The sequence below is a fragment of the Ambystoma mexicanum genome, chromosome 4p (genome assembly GCF_040938575.1).
Source record: "Ambystoma mexicanum isolate Mex_15411 chromosome 4p, UKY_AmexF1_1, whole genome shotgun sequence".
NCBI classification, from domain to species: Eukaryota; Metazoa; Chordata; class Amphibia; order Caudata; family Ambystomatidae; genus Ambystoma; species Ambystoma mexicanum.
In genome coordinates, this window is record NC_090927.1 from 1,104,389,667 (window position 1) to 1,104,408,195 (window position 18,529).

The following is an 18,529-nucleotide window of genomic DNA, read 5'->3' on the forward strand; positions in this document are numbered from 1 at the left end:
CCTGCCGAAGTTAATATTAGCGCCATTAGCCTGGGCGAGTTTAGACACTGAGCTAGTAATTTGATCATGCCAGTTCAATGTGCTATTAAACACTATTCCAAGATATGTGAATTTGAGAACCCACTCTAGTTTCCGCCCAGATGCAAAAACGCAGGGCCGAGTGCAACAGGAATTACCAACACACAAGCTTGAATTTGTCCGCATTCAGGGACAGAGCCCTCAAGCCCATGTATCTGATATAACCATTAGTGAGTTTCTGAAGGGCTTTCAGGGTGCAAGCCAATAGAAGAGCACCATTGGCATGGGAAAGGGCACATGCCTTTTTGCCCGCCATTCTAGATGTATCCTTTGTTGATTCGTTTAGCTCTTGCGAGAGTGAGTTGACAAAGATTGAATAGTAATGGCGCCAGAACACACCCTTGCCTGACTCCGCCAGACACAGAATGGCAAAGTAACCTCTACTGCACTATCCAGTCTCTAGCGGCGAGATTGTTATGCAGTGAGGTTTGCCAATTATTTGGTTATACACCACCCTGCCTACTCATTTAGCTGTGTAATCAATTAATGAGATAGGCCGATTGCATCTTGGGTCCAATCTACAGCCTTTTTTTGAAGAGGGGTATTATCAGCTACTTATTCCAACTTGAAGGGATTTCATTGTTGGTGGTTACAGCATTAAACATGTTTGTAAATCCAGGTACCCAAATCAGATAGTTATTCTTGCATAAATCCAAAGCAACCTGGTCTGGACCTGGAGTGTTCTCTGATGGAGTTGAAAACAGGGCTCTCCTTTGTTCTGCAACTTCAAACTGCACTGGAGGATAATTTGATGGAATCAATTCCCAGCATAGACGGAACTTTCAGCTTGGGGTGAAGGATTGCCACATTACATTCCATTTTTTGGGCGTGGGTCATAACTGTCAAGGCTTGGGTGTAGGCTTCCTTAAGCTGCCAGTCTTCTCAAGCTGTCGTTCTGAAAGTGACGTGCAGAGGCTGTTAGGTTCCTGGCCAGAGCCTGAAGGCAATTTTAAGAAATCTAGCTATGCTGTTATGCCATATGTACTTCAAATGGGTGTCTGATGTTGAAACACTGAATGTGGAGATAGAGAATTATTTCACTGGATGTAGTGACTTTCCCTATTTCTAGGGTGGCTTATCCAGCTGTTCCAGATTATTCCTGGCGTGTGCCATGACAGAGCATGTCACTGTCAGTACCAGGTACAATGGAGCTTCGCATCTACTGCTCACTTTGCTTCCCTCCAGTCCTGTGTTTTCACCCAGACTCATCTGCAGGGTACACTGGGTGATGGAGCAGGCTGGAATAGATGTGTCACGTTATGGTGACGATGTGGCCCTTGGTGCCATGGCCTCCAAGTCCTTGCTGGTTAGAGCCAAACTGAAGTTTTTTTTATGAAGGCTGCTGACTGGTCCAGTGGATCTACATTTATGGACGTTTCTGCTAAGCCTAATTTGCTTCTTTAGTGTGATAAATGATCTTCTAACCAGCATAATGTTGGCCTGTGTTATCGCCAATGGACCGTTTAGTTATTTACCTATAAGTGTATGTCCCCAGTATTGGTGTCTTTTATAGAGTCACTTACTTCAGAACATCCTCCCCCAACCCCCCAGAGCAGGATGTGAACCCTTGAAAGCCCCATCCCATGTCATTAGCAGGGTCTTGCTCCTTTAGGAGCTCATGCGCATCCAGCTCATTGAGACACCACCAGTGCTCCCAACCCACATTCTACAGATTATTCTACAGCCTCTCGGGGGGGATAGTTCAGGGGCAACGAGCTCACCTTGGAAGCAAGAGGACACAAAGCAACACAGGTTCGGTCCCTGGGTCCGAGCTTAGAAACCTCTGGGCATTAGGTGCGTCATAAATAACCAAACATCAATAACCAATGAATCATTACATGCAGTTTCACTTTCAGAGTCTTGATGCAGGTTCTTTGTTGACAACAATACACCCCAGTCTCCTAGGGGAGGAGGCTGGGCTGCTGTAACACCAATACTAGGGATCAGTAAGCAACTAAACCCTCCCCAGCATTGGGCATACTTAGAATAAAGAATTCCAACCAATCAATGCACATAGATGCAAACAGAACCCACAATGCTGGAGGCAAGGATAAAGGAGCACACAATGGTAAAGGCAAAGAAAAACCAACATGTGCCTCCGTGCCTGGGATCCAGGGTGGAAGGCCTCTGAGAGAAATAGGTTTCTTAGCACTGTCTGGCTGACCTGTGCATCTTTGCTATCAAGTCCAAGTAGGAGTGAAGGCTGAAGGTATGCGCATTACGCCGGAGGAGGGGGTGTTGGTGAACAAGGCATATGCCTCCTCTTTGCCCCTGGTGGAGTGTGTTGCCTCCCGGGCAATGGGTGATTAGCCTTTAAATAGCAGACCTTGTTAGGTTCAAAATGCATTGGAAGATTCCCTGCTTTGATATGGCACCATCCTTGTTCTGATCGGAGAGACTCTGAAAGATGTCGTCCTGTCCAGATAAAACATTAGAGCTTTCTTGGCGTCTTAGCCTTGTAGCGCCCTATCCGAGGTACTCGCCGTAGCCGGGAAGAACACTGGCATAGAGATGCTCTGGTTGATGTGAAAATGGGAAAGCATTTAAGGGATGACGCAAGGGTCAGCACTACCTCGACTCTCCTTTCACAAAAGGCTCCTGAGCGCACAGGGCCCTCCGTTTAGAGTCCCTCTGCACGATGTGAGGGCAATGAAATCTACCTTCCGAGAGAGAGACATCAGATCAGAGTAATGCATGGCTTCAAACAGGTGGCCCATCGGCTCAGACCGAACCATAGATCCAGCTTTTTCAAAGGTGGTTTATACGCCATCAGGGGAAGATTGCATCAAGTATACTTAAGAACACAAATAGATGAAAGGATGACAGACCCCATTAATCCAGCCGACTCATGGTGAGCACATCCAATCAAATGTTTTATTTGCAATTGGAAATTAAAGTAATGCACTATATGATATAGGGAGTCTGAATTCCAAGAGATTATAAAATATTGCTAAAAGGTTGTACTTGTTCTTATTTGGAAAAATCTTGGGGCATATTTTACATTTTTTGATAAGCATTTAGAAGCGGGTGATTTTACTCTGCAATGCAATACAGAGAACTGGATTGTCTGGTCACTGGCTTCTAGTTGCATGGACTCGATCTACTTACTATAGCAAGTGGTCAGGTTTGCTTCTGGTATTTGCTTCAAGTAGCAAGAGGATAACCATCTTCTATTGCAATCAAATGCTGTTAGTTTGCTGTGATCACGTGGTGTGCAGATGGAAGTTTAGAACAGCGCAGCCCTGCTGCAATATCACCTTTTACTCACCTCGCTGTCAACCAAATGCTCGTTTGCTGACAAAAGATCGAACGAGGAATCATCCTTCACTATCACGGGGGGCTGAAAAACAAACCGTAACAAAGATATGAATGCTACACCATTAATCCAAATATTACACTATAGCCATCAGCGACACAAGACAGACAGCATTTTCCAAAATTACAGGTCAATAAATAAAATCTCTTCATGTATCAATTTAGCCGCCTCTCCTACAAATGTAAATATGCGTTGCTCTGTGAAAAGTTCAACTTGCCAGTAACTAAAGATCATAAAGAGATCTGTTGTACGTCATTTTATGTATTTATTTATTACATTTGTATAGCGCACAAACAGCCCAGGGGCATCATTACCACCCACTGATTCACACAGTCTTTATTGTGTCCCCTTTCACAATAATTACTTTAGGTTCAACTACAGTACCGTGTAAAAAAAACCTGGTCTTAATGCACTCAATATTCCTCTTCCCCACAGAGCCACAACTTCCCTTTACAAGGATTCATTTTATGTGGATCTGTAACATGCCAGATGCAGGTAGAAATGCACATCAAGGTGCTCTGACAAAGTCCCGCGTCTGGCTCTGTACCTCCTTGTAGAGTGGCTGAGAGGGAAGGGTGCCACACGAGTCTGTGGTTGATAGGCCCTGGGCAAAATGGGGAGGATGCCCGTGCTCCTCTCCCTGTGTCTGTGTCGCTTGGCAGGGGTCTGTCACCCTGATGCCACCAGTCTTTCTCCCCAAGACAGGAGGAACTCTTCCAGACCATTTGCCAAAGGAAGAGACAACAATACCCTCTTTCCAGGTCCCCAAAAACCCAAAGAGGTGATTGGCTTGGCAATTGTGACTCCCTTGAAGTGCAAACAAAATGACTGTTCCCGAATACTGCAAATTCCACAGACTTGATAAACAGCCACGAACACTTTAAGAAACAAGAAAACAGCATCAGAAACACTCTAGCCTCTCCAATACAGCACTTGTCAGACCAACTGAGCACACAAGCTTGTTCCATGTACAGACCACTCTCCCCGGCCCTCCATACACACACATGAAATCCAAGATGGCTACCAGAGTTGATAAAGGTTTAGTCCAGCCACCCACCCCACCATATTTGACCCCAGGGAGCAGAACCAATTGGAGGGCCATCCTAGCCCAGAAGCACAGGAGCAGACTCTCACCAAGTTTCCCATTCAGGGGAGGCAGAATCTCTCTATATAAGCCAGGCAGCTGACACTGACACCCTGTCTGGACTCGGGTCTGACGAGTGCTGAGGGACCTCGACATTAATGCTGCACCGCACTGCACTGCTGTCAAAATTGTTCCCGAGACCTGCTAAGGGAGGAAGATGACATCTAAAATGAATAATCTACGGAACAACACAATCCATTAGAAGAACAAGATACTTACCCCTTGTAACTTTCTTTCAACTGGATGTTCCTCCCACGTATTCCTCATCTTTGATATTCGATATACAGCTTCAGCAACATTTTTGGCAGAGGGCTAAGTGCGTCGATGCAGACGACTCGATGTCCCTCGAGGGCCTCAGTCTCGAGGATGATGTCATCCAAGGCATAAATAGCACGCGCAGCGCCCATTGGCTTCAGTTCTGTTTTGTCTACCCGTAGAAATAGCTGCAGAACCACAGGAATGACCATACTATGAAGGAGCGAAAGCTGTAATAGAATTGGAAATTCTACTGTGGGGTAGGTTGGGAGGGCGATGAGGAATACTTGGAAGGAACATCCAGTCGAAAGAAGATTACCAGGCGTAAGTAACTTGTTCTTCAAATGGATTGTGTCCTCCCACGTATTCCTCATCTTTGATAGACTCCCAAAGCAGTATTAGATTTGGTGGAGGTAGTAAGATTTTTTGTCTTTTAAAAGGTTTTCATGAACCAAATGCAGAACTGTTTTTCCAAAGCCCCCATCCTGACTGAGGGAAGATTCCAGGCAGTAATGTTTTGTGAACATGTGAATAGTAGACCATGTTGCTGCCTCACAAATGCTTTTTATCGGTATACCCCTTTGCAGGGCTGTAGAGGTAGCCATGCCCCTGATGGAATGGGCTCTCAAGACCTCAGGAGGATCCTTTCCTGCCAGTCTGTAACATTCTATAATTTCCAGAATGATCTCCGCCTGGATAAGGTCTGTTTCATTACAACCTGACCCAGTTTGTGGCCTGTATAGCCAATGAAAAGCTCATCATCAATGCAAAGTTTTGACAGCCTAGATAAATAAAAGCTCATAGCTCTACGAGGGTCTAACCTGTATAATCTCTCCTCCTCCTTACCAGGATGAGGTGGGGGATAGAAAGAAGGTAAAACAATTTTCTGTCCTATGTGAAAATCAGAAATGATTTTGGGTAAGAATGAAGGCTTAACCCTCAAAACAACCCTATCCTTATGGAAGATAGTAAAGGGTGGCTTGGATGAAAGTGCCTGCAATTCACTCACCCTACAGGCTGAAATTAAAGCTACCAAGAGAATGGTTTTAAAAGTTAACAACTTTAATAGACATGAGTGAAAAGGTTCAAAGGGTGCACACATTAGAAATGTTAGTACCAGATTAAAGTCCCAAATTGGAACCTGGAAAGGAGATTGGGGGAGTGGGTGGGGGAGGTGACACACATTGGTGAGCCCCTTTAGAAATTGTTTCACCAGTGGAATCTTGAAATATGAACATTCTTCAGACGATCGCTTAAAGATGGATAGCGCTGCCAAGTAGCCCTTAATGGTTCCAGCCTGGAGCCCCCGATTGTCTAAGGATAGTAGAAAGGATAACATCTCAGGTGTTTTGCACAGAACAGGGTCTATATTATTGTCTCTGCACCAGTTGCAGAATTTGTTCCAACGGCAACGGTACAAAGACTTTGTTGCTGGCCTTCTGGCTGAAAGCAAAATCTCCATTATGTCATCCGGGAGGTCCCAAACCTTGAATCTCAGCCTCTCAGAAACCATTGGTGAAGGCTGAGTGTTTTGACCTCTGGATAGAGAAACCTGACCCTCCTCTCACGAGAAGGTCCTCTAATTAGTGGAAGACGTATTGGAGGGCAGATGGACATGGCAGAAAGTCTGGGTACAACGTCCTCCTGGCCCAAACTGGGGAAACCAGGATAATGCATTTCCAGAACTTTCTCAAACTCCTGATCACGTGAGGAATGACGGGGACTGGAGGAAACACGTACAGGACTGGAAACTCCCAGTCCACTATGAAAACGTCTCCTAGAGCTCCTCTTGGGGGAAATTCCCTGGAACAGTACAGTTCACACTCCCGGTTGACACTGGTCGTGGACAGATCCACTTGACTTCCTGAGCTAGTTAACACTCATGGGAGACAGTGCTCTGCCTGCTCAGTGTCCCTGCTGCCGGTTTCTCGTCTCTGACTAGTTGAACTGCGGATAGAGAGATTCCTTCTTGAATTGCCCAGTACCAGAGCTGCATTGCCTCTCTGCACAGTGGTAGTGACTCTACACCTCCTCTTTTGTTGAGGTAGTACATGGACAATGTGTTGTACATCATCATCAGTCTCACACACACTTCTGGGTAGCTTGAGGGAATTTTTATCTGGACCACTCTAAACAGCCTTCTTGGTTTCATAAAATATCGTACAACAACTTTGTTCAGGGGGTCCCTTGATTTTTTAGGCTGAGCTCATACTTTTTGGAGACCTCTAATTCTCTCTATGGTAATAGATTCCAAAATTAATTATTTCCACCAGCAATTCAATGAGTGGATCCTGATAACTTTATACAAAAAATATATATCTTTATTTGAGCAACATAAAAACATTAGAGTTCATTAGCACAAAAAGCATATTACAATTTCTTGTTTTTAAAAGGGATTTTTTCAACATATGCCTTACTCAATTAAAAAAAGTTCAATACAATCAATCTACATAGTCTGCAAAACAAACTTCTTCTTACATCATACTTGAACTAGATTCCTCGGGTCTTCTTTTCTATTCAACCTCAATATCAGATCAGGAAAGACACAGAACAATCCTTATTCACCAATATTATTCGTGCAATCTACTCATTCATCCAACCTTTCGACACACCTCTCATAGCCCAACATGTTTCATTCCTCATTCATACTTCAATGCATTCTATTCAGGAAATTCATCAGGGGTATACAGACAAACAACTGATTGTACAATTTCTTTTTTGCTAGACAGTTTCCTTTAGTCTAAAGACAGAGGGGTGGATGGTCCTGTTCCTCACTCCCTTCTCTTTAACTTCTGAGCCAATACAGGTGTCTACCTGAAAAAATCAAGTGAAAAAATGACTTAGTTTAGTTTTAACCAGCCTTTTTGTATTTGAATGACAACATCATAGCCGTGTCTTATTCACAGGGAAGGGGAAAGTACTGCCTCCATCCATTTCCTTGTCTTATTTCTCTCTTGGTTTGGTCTGGCGTGGACATGACAACCTTCCAATTCGTAACTAGTCTAGCTGTGGATACAACTATGTCATTCCACAGAAAGCTCTCATCATCATCATGACATTCTTCCCCCGCACAGAGGGCAGGAAGGCCTTCAGTGCTAGTCTGATTGCCCTCAGTTCCAAAGGATTGATATGCAGTTTGGACTCCGATGGAGACCAACGACTGCTGACTGTAAGATCATTGGTGTGGGCCCCCCACCACATGTGTGAGGCGTCCGTTACTAATGTTATCTCTGGCCATGGTTGCCAAAAGGGTTCTCCCTTCAGAAAGTTGTCCACACAGGCCCATCACAGAAGATCCTGTATAACTCTGCTTGGAACCTCAAGTAGGTCCAACATCTTTCCTGAAAACTTGAGTTCTGAGAGCCCATTGAAGGGATCTCATTCTCAGGCTTGCTTCTGGTACCAGAAAAATACAGGATGCCACGAGGCCGAGCAACCTAAAAAAAAATCAAAGGCTGGGAGACTCTGGGCACTTTGAAATTTGGAGACCATATGTAGAATGTTTTGAGCCCTCACCTCAGGTGGCAAGCTCTTTCCCAAGGATGTATCCAGTATAGCTCCAATGTACTTGAGCTTTTGAGAAGGTGTCATACAAGACTTCTTGTAATTGAGGGAGAAGCCCAATTTGTGAAGAGGGTGGCAGGTAACGTTGAGATGTTCCCAAACTTGTTCAGGAGAACGCACCCTGATCAGCCAATCATCCAGATAGGGGTAAACGTGAATACCCGCACTCCTGAGACTCGATGCCACCACCGCCATCAGTTTGGTGAAAACCCTCGGGTGGAGGTTAGCTCGAGTGGCAGAATTTCGAAATTGATCATGAGAACCGCCAACTGCGAACCTCGGGTATTTTCTGTGCTTGAGATGGATTGGCCCATGAAAATAAGTAGCCTAAAGGTCCAATGACACCATCCAATCCTGGAGTTGGAGGGCCTGAAGGATCTGAGAAATTGTGACCATCTTTAACTTATCCTTTCTGAGGAACTTGTTCAAGTATCTCAAGTCCAAGATGGGTCTCAGGCCTCCATCGTTTTTGGGTATTAGGAAATATGGAGAATACCATCCCTTGTTCCTCTCTGCTACAGGCAGCGGGTCTATAGCGCCTTTCTCTAGCAGGGTTAACATTTCCTGCACAAGGAGAGGATCTGGAATCCTCAAAGAGTGGCTCCCTGGTGGATTGCTCTGAGGTCCCTGTATGAAAGGAAGGCAGTACCCGTGGGCTATGGTTTCCAATGCCAACACATTCGAAGTAATGTCTCGCCATTCTTCTAGATGCTGAGACAGTCTGCCCCCACTGTTGAACTGTGTCTCAAGACCTCAGAGAGGTTTTGAGGAAGCTGATGCAGTGGTAGATGGTAAAGATGCCCCTGCTTGAGCTGGCTAATCACCTCTTCCTCGTCCACCACAAGGATACTTTCTTTGGCCTCTTTGACCAGCCATTCCTTTAGCAGTTAAGATCTACCCCTCCAAGTCTGTCCACTAGGGCGAAAAGGCTGAGGCTGCCTAATAGTGACACCTTAAGATTTGGCTGCTGCCTAAAGAGGTCTGCAACTTCAAGGCTTTCGTCAGCCTTGTTGCCAAAAAGGTGAGACCCGTCAAAGGTGCAAAACCCGACTTCCTAAACCATGCAAACCTGTGTATAACCGTGCTAGTAGCCATGGCTCTGCTTATGCTGTCAGCAGAATTCAGACCTGACTGAAGAGACTCACAAGTGGCTTCTTTGCCGTCTCTAATTATGGCCAAGAACCCGTCTCTTTCATCCCCCCCTGGGAATGTGCTCTGCCGCCATGGAAATGCAGTCCCATACAGTGAATGAACATTTTTCAAGAGCACATGTGGAGTTGGCTGATTTGAGCGCCATACTCCCTGCAGAAAATACCTTCCTTGCCCATCCATCTACTCTTTTGTCGTTCCTATCTGGAGGAATGGTAGGGTAAGCTGCTTGCTTAGAAGTTGCGGTAGCTGCCTGTGCCACCAAACTCTCTGGAGTGTGGTGTTTAGACAGATAGTCGGGTTCACTACTGAAAGGGTGGTATTGATCAGATTTTTATTCACAGCCATATTGGTTTCTGGCCTCTCCCAATTAGCTGCCACCCATTTTAGGAGAGCAATATGGAAAGGTAATATAGGATCTGTCTGTGGACCCTTATCCAGGATGTCCGTCAGATCATCCAGCTCAAATGGTAATGGAGGCCTACTCAACCCCATATATTCCACCACCTTGGACATCATCTGTCTATATGATGCATCAGCATGTTCCCCAGGCTCGGGTGTTCCAAAATCTAATTTAGGTGAGGTATCCACACCACTGGCCATCTGTAGATTATCATAAAGGTCTTCCAACCTGGATATTTGGTGTGCCAAATTGGAGACCAAAGGGTGCATCATTGTCTGAGGGTTCATTCTCCTCATATATTGAGGTAAGGGATTTAAAATATTCTTTCCTTGGTAAAGGAACAGAAGTTTTTTCAGGCATCAAGGGTTTGACAAATAGTGGATTCGAAGCTCGAGTCGTCGTCAAGACTTTTTTCAATGGCACCGTAGGTTTAAAAATGGGGCGCTAGGAATCGATGGTACAGCTGGCGTTGAGGGCGCAGCCAGCGTCGATGTATCTGGCTTTGGGAGCGCAGCTGGCTTCGATGCCGTCAGTGTCGAAGGTAACGCCGATGTCAAGGGTTTGGATGGCGTCGATTACGTTGATGGTTTCGATGACCTCAACCCTGACTTGTGCTTACGTTTACGGCTCAACGGATCCTTTGATGAATTGTCATTGCATCGAGGCCTCGACAGAACTCGGTGAGGATCAGGCTTTCGTCCCGGGCTCGAGGGCGTGCAAGATTTAGGTCGAGCCCTTTCCTTACCGGCTTCTTTGGCATGGATTGGCGTGGGTTTCGGTTTCTGTTTCTCAAATATTTTCAGCATTTCTGCTCTAAATGATTCCCATTCGGCAGGAGTGGATTTATTTGCAGGACAAGATACCCTCTCTGGTGAGGTTTCTGACCTTTTAACTTTCTTCCTCCGGGGGAGAGTCGCCTCTCGACTCAGTCGAAGGTTTTTTGGTTGGGGTAAATGTTTTGGGGTTTCGACCTACCGTCAATTTCCCCTTTCGCTCCTTCACAGCCTTTCTGGTCATCGACTGCACTTGGAGCAGGACGAGGTCTTATGCTCCACCCCGAGACACCATAGACATATGATGGGGATGGGTCAATGACATTTTCGAATCACAATCTCGACACTTCTTGAAGCCAGTCTTCGGGGTAGAGGGTGTCGACGAAGAAGACATACTCGCGTATTAAATAATGAAGCGCAACGTATTTCTCAAAGCGACAGCATTTGCAGAAAGACGGAACTGAAGCCAACAGGCGCTGCACGTGCTATATATGCCTTCAATGACATCATACTCGAGGCGGAGGCCCTCAAGGGATATCAAGTCGACTGAATCGACGCACAGCGCCATCTCCTGAATTTCTTTCAGAACCAGCTGAAGCTGGAAATCGAATATCAAAGATGAGGAATATGTGGGAGGACACAATCCATTCGAAAGCAACATTTACAGTGGGGGAAAGTGGTGGTGGTGGTGAGACTAGAAGCAAAGGTAGGTAGTAGCAACAGGTGTGGAAGAGTTTGTAATAGCTAAGGAGGTGATGAGTAACGGTGTGGTATTGGAAAGTTGGAGGGCCGCTTACTAGTTGGGGAGGGGCTAAAAGCAAGAGAATCCTTGGCTGCTCAAGAGGTGGTGGTGACAGGAATATCCCAAAGGAGTGGAAAGGAGGTGGTAGCAAAGGAAAGAGTTACATTTAATAGAGAGGTGGTGGTGGCAACAGGAACATACTAAGTTGGCAGAGAGGAACTGGCAGTGAGGAGAGCAGCCCACTTTGGTCGAGATGAGGGGGTGGTGAGGAGAGCAGCCCAACATGGTTGAGAGGAGGTTGCAGCAATGAGAATAGCCCTGGGTGGTTGAAGGGCAGGAACAGCATGAGGTGATAACAAGGAGGAAGTGGCCATAAGACCAGGCCTTGAGGAGAAAGTGACAAAGGAGGTAGTTGAAGAAGCAAAGGAGGAAGTGGCTGAGAAGGCAAAGGAGGTTGAAGGTAGAAAGGAGGTTAGGAAAGAGACATCTTAAGGCAACAAAGTGGAGAAGAGCGAGGAGAAAGATCTGTTTTATGTTGATAAGAGAGGGAGGCGGAATGAGAGGGCAATAGAGAAAAGAGACCAATGCCTTATTAAAGAACTAATTTGTGAGGTGGAACACTGGGGAAAAGATCAACAAGTTAGAGGAAGGTTCCAGAGGGCCAGGTTGGGTCATAGGTATATCCAGAAAGAGGCTACAGTGGGGGTCAGGGAGCCTAGCAATAGGTCAGTGAGACGATATATAGGATCTACTGAAGAAGAAAGGCCAGTAGGGATTGATACTTCTGCCTCTTTACTGACTGACCTCTAATTTGTCTTTAAAGACACCTGGAGGGTATTCAGAGGACCTAAGAGACTGGGCCAGTCATAGAGCACAGGGCTCTTAAAAACCTGCAGTAAGGTTTGGTTGAGCAGAAGAGTTTGAGTTACCCTTGAGCCGGCAATACCAGTGAAGGGTGATGTAACCCTGTGAAATGTTCTGTTGGACTGTGCCGACTTGAACTGTTACTGAGTTACAAAGTCATTACTACTCCCAGTAAGGATGGGAAAAAAAGATTGAGATATACATTTGGGAAATGTCCATCCTATCTGATGGGAAGATTCCATGGTTCACATTTAGGTGGGCCCTTTGTATATATTCCCTAGATAAAATGTTCTAACTAGTGCTTAGACTTGGTGTCTTTCTTGATCCAGAGTGTCCTCTACATGATAGTGCCAATAGACAAAAGGGAAGATGTAGTAGGGACAAGAAAACACATTTAACAACAGGAAGCACCACATTCCTCGGACTATCTTTCAACAAAAGCAATGCAGAAATAAAAATGAGTGTTAGCAAAGTCCAGAACTAGGGTGGAACTGATAAGATGTTTTTACTTGGTGGGCGACTTAGATTTCATGTTTCAAGGTGATCATGATCTTTAAACCCTCAATGGCTGGTAATGGGGAGAAGATTTATTAAATATAAGTGCCGATTTTCCACTAAAATCTGTACGCAATTCAGGTTGCTTTAAATTGTATGAGTAAGTCGAATAGCAGCCACTGTAGAGATTTCAGAGCTGCAGATTTATGGTCACAATTACTCTAAAAGAAGAGGATCCAGGCTACCCAATTCAAGCCCAGCTAAAGTTGCCTGGATAGGGATTTAAAATGCGTATATGTAGAAATGGCTGATTTTACTCAAGACCAGTGATTGAATATGCGGAAATGTATGCTGGAGGGTGAGGAAAAGGGGTGATTTATTGCAACAGACCTTTGTGACAATGTGTCATGAAACGGCCATGGAAAGTAAGGCACCGCTGGAAGCTCCACTAAGTTCCGACACCCTAGCTGGAACCGCTCGGCGGTCCGGTGTTCTCCCAACATGGTCGCTGCCATGTATTTACCAAGCTCGGAAGCATCGCGCATGTGCGTTGCAACCCTCGCTTCCCAGCTTGGTCAGATGCTACGGAGTTTGCTCTTCTCTGCCCACGCTTGTATTTTCCTCCGTTCCCTGTGTCCCGGTCTTCCCCGGTACTTGCGCTCTCTCCTTTTGCCCAGCACGTCCTTGCGCTGCAATTGCCTTTCTCTCCCCCTCAGCGTCTCATCCCTGTTTCTGGTGCACAAGTTTGTCCTTGCTTCCTTCCAGCGTCTTTTCGCTGGACCTGTTGGATGGTAATGGCCAAAAATGTTGCCCTCACAATTATGATGGCTGAAAATGATGACTTTATTTTTTAGACCCCCCTTACACCACATATATATGTGGGGGGTATAAGATATAATATTAATATGCGGATGTTGCTGGGGGTCACCCCCGCATATATATGTGGTCTAAAGGGGTTTAAAAAATTAAGCCGTCAAAATTGTGAGGGTTGCAGTGATCACATAGATCCTGTTTGACTAACAACTGTTTGCATAGCCCGATGTCATTGGGATCTCCTATTTCTTCCCACATAGTCTTGGCCTCACTCACAGACTCTGACTGCTCTCATTTCTATTCTGATGTCTACCTTTCTCTTACCTGGCATTGTGGTTCCCACTTGGTGCATCCTGGGACTTGGAGTCTTGTCTCTCACCTTCCATCTATGAAAGCTGGAGCTGCAAAAGGCCGGATCACTTACATCATTGGAATCTCTGCTCGACTCGCTGGATCTTTTGGGGAACCTCTACCTGAAATACAGACCATCATTCCAAATTGCCTACACCAGGGTTTTTCTGCCTAACAGCTTTTCCCTGGATTGTGGTCGCTCCCGGGGGTCCCCGCTGTCGGGCAGGTTGCTTTATAGGCAAAGTGGCCTCCAGGGGAGCTCGCCCTCATCTGTTCCAGAAGAAGAGCAAGAAGACAACACCCCAAAGACGGAAGAAGAACAAGTGCCCAGGCATGTCCACAGAAGATACAGGCGAGGATACAGAAGAGAAGGTCTGCATTGTTACCCAGGATTTAGCCTTAGAACGTGAGACAATGTGTCGATTTGTTGCATAACTGAAAACCTGAATCACCTACGTTTATAACTGGCTGTTGGGGGGTGAGAGGGGGTTGTGAGTCTTGTGAAGGCATCATGAAGCAAGTCACAGACAACAGACTTAAAGTTCAAACGAAAGATATTTATTAACTTAAATGTCTGAATGGTAGAAGGCCTAACTTGTCCTATGCTAAGGTGCGATTTTCCTACCTGAACAAAAGTAAGAAAAGTCAAAGAGTTCAACTCAACAGTCTGTCTGTGTCCAAAACCTATGCTTGCCCTCACAACTAAAGCTAAACAGTGTATAGGGATGTCAATAATCTAAGAAATGGTGATCAACACAAAGTTCTGAGCTTCTTCCAGCTCTTAACCTCCTATTGAGCCTTCTCCAAGTTCAAGAAGGTTCCAAAAACGTTTTAGAATTACCTTTATGTCCAAGGTAACAGTTCCACACAATTCTCGAGGCTCCCTTCCCCAAGGTTAAAGCACCACCATTCAAAAGAAAATGGTCTCAATGCTCCATCCTCAAGACAATACTTGCAGTTCCCCAAGTCTCAGGGTTCCCTTCCCCAAGACTTTAGCTTAGCCACTTGTTCTTGTTTCCGTCTTTACAAAACATTTAACACAACTCAAGGAGAGCCTGACCCAATTTCTGGATTGCCTCACCAGTTCACTTGCAGTGCTTCTCTTTGTTTTATTTCACAATGTCTTTGGGTTGTCCCAGTTTAGGGCTCACTAGTCTAGGCGCAGTTGTCAGAACACACGGTCCACCCAACACAAGTTGTGCAACCAGGATTCCTAGGCACAGACCACACAGGTTTTTTAGACTTGTCCTTGTGTACCAAGTCACGTTCCTTGGTTTCTCTTTATTGGCCTCTTGGCTTTATGTGCAATATTTACACTCCTCTGGCTTCTCCTGTTTAGCCTCTTGGCTCAGTCATAATGTGTCATACACCGCTTGCCAGTCTTTGGTCTTGCCACACTGTATTTACTCATAAAGTTCACTTTGTGGTAATCTTGCTTATGTCCCACCTTTCTATGGCACCCTTTCACACTTGCGCTCTTTTGCACAATGTTGTTGTCATATGGGCACTTACTCTTTGGCTGTCCTCTGTTATATACTTGCCCCATAAAATGTTACTCTTCATATTCAATAAGCTTAATTGCAAGGTTTCAATCAGTTTGTTATTCAACAGATATGCAATATATTTAACTTCAAGCTTCCCTCAGTTCGGTATGCAATATATATTCAATATGCTTAATTTCAAGTTTCTATTTAGTTTAGTATTCAATATGTATCCAATATACTTAATTTTAAGTGTTCGATAATTCATTGCCTATTTGCAGCCTGCCCGACACTCACCAGTCCTTGGCATTGTTCCTCGGCAGCTACGGTTGCTTCTTTCCTGCTTCGTAGGTCGGCGGTCCAGCTTCGACGGATGCTGCTTGCACAATGGGACCTGTCTTGCCAGCGCTGGGTGCTCTGCTGCCTCTCTGTGCATGCGGATAGTGTCCTGCTTTCTCCTGCACTTTCATGGGGTCATCTTCGACTCCACACTCTCTTTCTCTCCACACATATCTGACGTCTCTAAGAAGTCACACTACCAGCTACACCTCCTCAGAGGGATCCTTCCTTTCCTCTCCTTCCCCCGGAAGCTCACTGTCTCAAGAGCCCTGGTTCTCTCAAAGCTGGACTACAGTAACAGCCTCTATCTAAATCTTCCTGCCTCTACTCTTCGCCCTTTGCAACTCATCCAGAACAGGACTGCGAGACTTGTCCTTGGCCTCAATCCCAAGGACCGTATCTCTCAGGACTGAAATCACTGCACTGGCTCCCAGTGGCTGCGAGGATTAAGTTCAAAACCCTCTGTATTGTCCACAAGGCCTTCTGGGGCCTTGGGCCAAAATACCTTCAACTCTCTCTTCCTAAATATCTTGCTTCTCAAGCTCTTCGCTCATCCACCTGCAACTACCTCAGGGTCAGCAGCTTCTCCAAGCAACGAGCTGGGGGTAGATCTCTCTCCGCAGCAGGGGCCTCCCTCTGGAACAGCCTTTCTGCCTCCCTGAAAGTTGAGGAGAACCATCTCCGGTTCCGGAAGCACTTCAAAACCTTCCTCTTTGCCTCTGCTTTCTCTCCCTCTCTCCCCTGCTAAAACCACTGAACCTGCACCGAATCTGCTACTGGACCACTCACCGATCTCGGTCCTTGGCCCAGCCACTCTTCCCTTGCACTGCCTACCTGCACCACGAGACTGTCTCTGTATCCCACAGCCCCTTCTCCCGGCACTTACCTTGCACTTGCCACCAGCTGGCCCTATTATTTATCTTGAATTCTACTAACCTTTACTGCACTTTCCTTGCACTTGCCACCAGCTGGCCCTATTATTTATCTTGTATTCTACTAACCATGTACAGCACTTTCCCCCTCTCCCCTTCCCCCTGCACGTCTCCCAGTCCCCTCTACCCTTGCACTTGCGCGGTCTGAATGACACCTGGCCTAGTAGGATCATTGTCTGTCTCCCCGTGTCCCCCCCCCCCACCTCATCGCGCCTTGAAACACTTGTGTATAGGCGGGTTACAAATGCCATATCATATCATATCATAGCTCTGGCTACTGATTCCTCGACAGAGAGGCTCCCTCTCCTGTGAAAGCCGAATGGGCCAATGTGTTTGGGCTTTACAGGCTTTCTAGGCTTCTGGCCTGTGTCCTGGCTCCTCCACAGGTCCCACAATGGCTGCCTCCTTCAAATAAATGGGTCCCCTGCTGGTCTCCTCCTCAGAGGCTTCCCTGTGGTGTTCTCTGCCTCTCTTCATACACCTACAACCCCTTAATAGGTTGCAGGTGTGGACCCTTCATTACGTTTGTCTTACTGTAATTAACGGGACATGCCTGACTCTCACCATACTCTGCAGGCATCTTCCTCATCCCAGTACCAGAGTGGTACTCTCAATCTCCTCTTCCTTGTCCCAGTACTTTCAAAGGTTAAATGTGGGGAAACTAGGGGAGAGGTCTTGGAGTAGCCCATAAATGTCAGGGGAGGGTTAAGTTGGTCATCATTAGGGGAAGGGGGCTACCATGTCTCACCTGTTGGTACAACACTCCCAATCTCAGAGGACCCTCCACCCAAGTGATCCTCCCTCAATCCTCCACCCCCAGGGTCAGGATCCAAAGGTGATGGCCTTTCCCTGGCACCTGAGAAGAGGATCTAGGGGGTTTAGGAGTGAGGGGGTCTAGGAGTGAGAATTCCCTCGGGTGTCTCACCGTCTCCAAGGCTGAAGGGCCACTGGAAGGGGAATCACAAGGGTGCTGCATGCCAATGTTAATGCACTCTATTTTGCTGGGTTTAAAGCCTAGTGTGTTGAGTTTCGGCAAGCCTTGAACAGAAACTGTGCAATGACGACCTGTGAAGGGAGGAGAGTTCAAAGTTTCTTGTCACAATATTCAGCAGTCTCACTATACTTGAAAGGAGCTCGGGGTTCCCTTTCCCAAAGCTTAAAGGACTTTGAATAGTTCACAAAATTCAACAGTAGATTTTTTGATCTCCTTGATTACTTTCATTGTTGGTTGGGGCCCTATGGTCTAGGCGCACTTGATAGACACCACAGTCCACCCATTACAGGTCATGCAACCATATGTCCTTAGCTCCCTAAGCTCTCTTTGCTGTGTTTTTGTTAGAATATAATAATAATAATATGCATCTTTCTTAACCCTAAGCTAATCCCTTTCTCGCGATCAAATATTATTTTAGTAATATTTAAAATGGAGTCGCATTTGTCAGTCATTGAGTAGCAAGAAAATAGAAATGTGTGCATGGCTTCCTCTGTCAGTCATTACAAGAAAAGGCTGGGTCCGTGGAGAGGGCATTTATTAGTCACCGGGCCTTCACCAATAAACCTAGGTTAAATAACATTTAAGGACAGGTCCTCCTATTCTGTAAAGTAGGTTAGACTGTTCCAATATGAACCTATTCTCTTCTCTAAATGCTATGTAAATGCTGACTGCACCAAGCAGAGGTTAGTTACACATTGAGTCATAGTGTTCAGCCCTTCCGCTTGTTAAAGGCATGAAAGGTATCTTTTTAAGGTTGTGAAAATAGGGTGACCATTGTTGGAATGCAAGGCAAGTGGATTCTGTATTTAAGTCCTCAGACAGAAGTCACCGTCCGT

The 18,529-nt window shown here is 45.9% G+C and overlaps 1 protein-coding gene across 2 annotated transcripts in view; it reads right to left on the reverse strand.

The window, feature by feature from the left end:
* ADGB (androglobin) overlaps positions 1 to 18,529 on the reverse strand; it is a 2,161,023-nt gene that overhangs the window by 2,001,950 nt on the left and 140,544 nt on the right. For both annotated transcript variants that reach the window (XM_069606692.1, XM_069606693.1), the window contains exon 4: positions 3,347 to 3,418. In XM_069606692.1, coding sequence (XP_069462793.1) covers positions 3,347 to 3,418 — 72 coding nt within the window. The remainder of the gene's footprint in view (positions 1 to 3,346; positions 3,419 to 18,529) is intronic.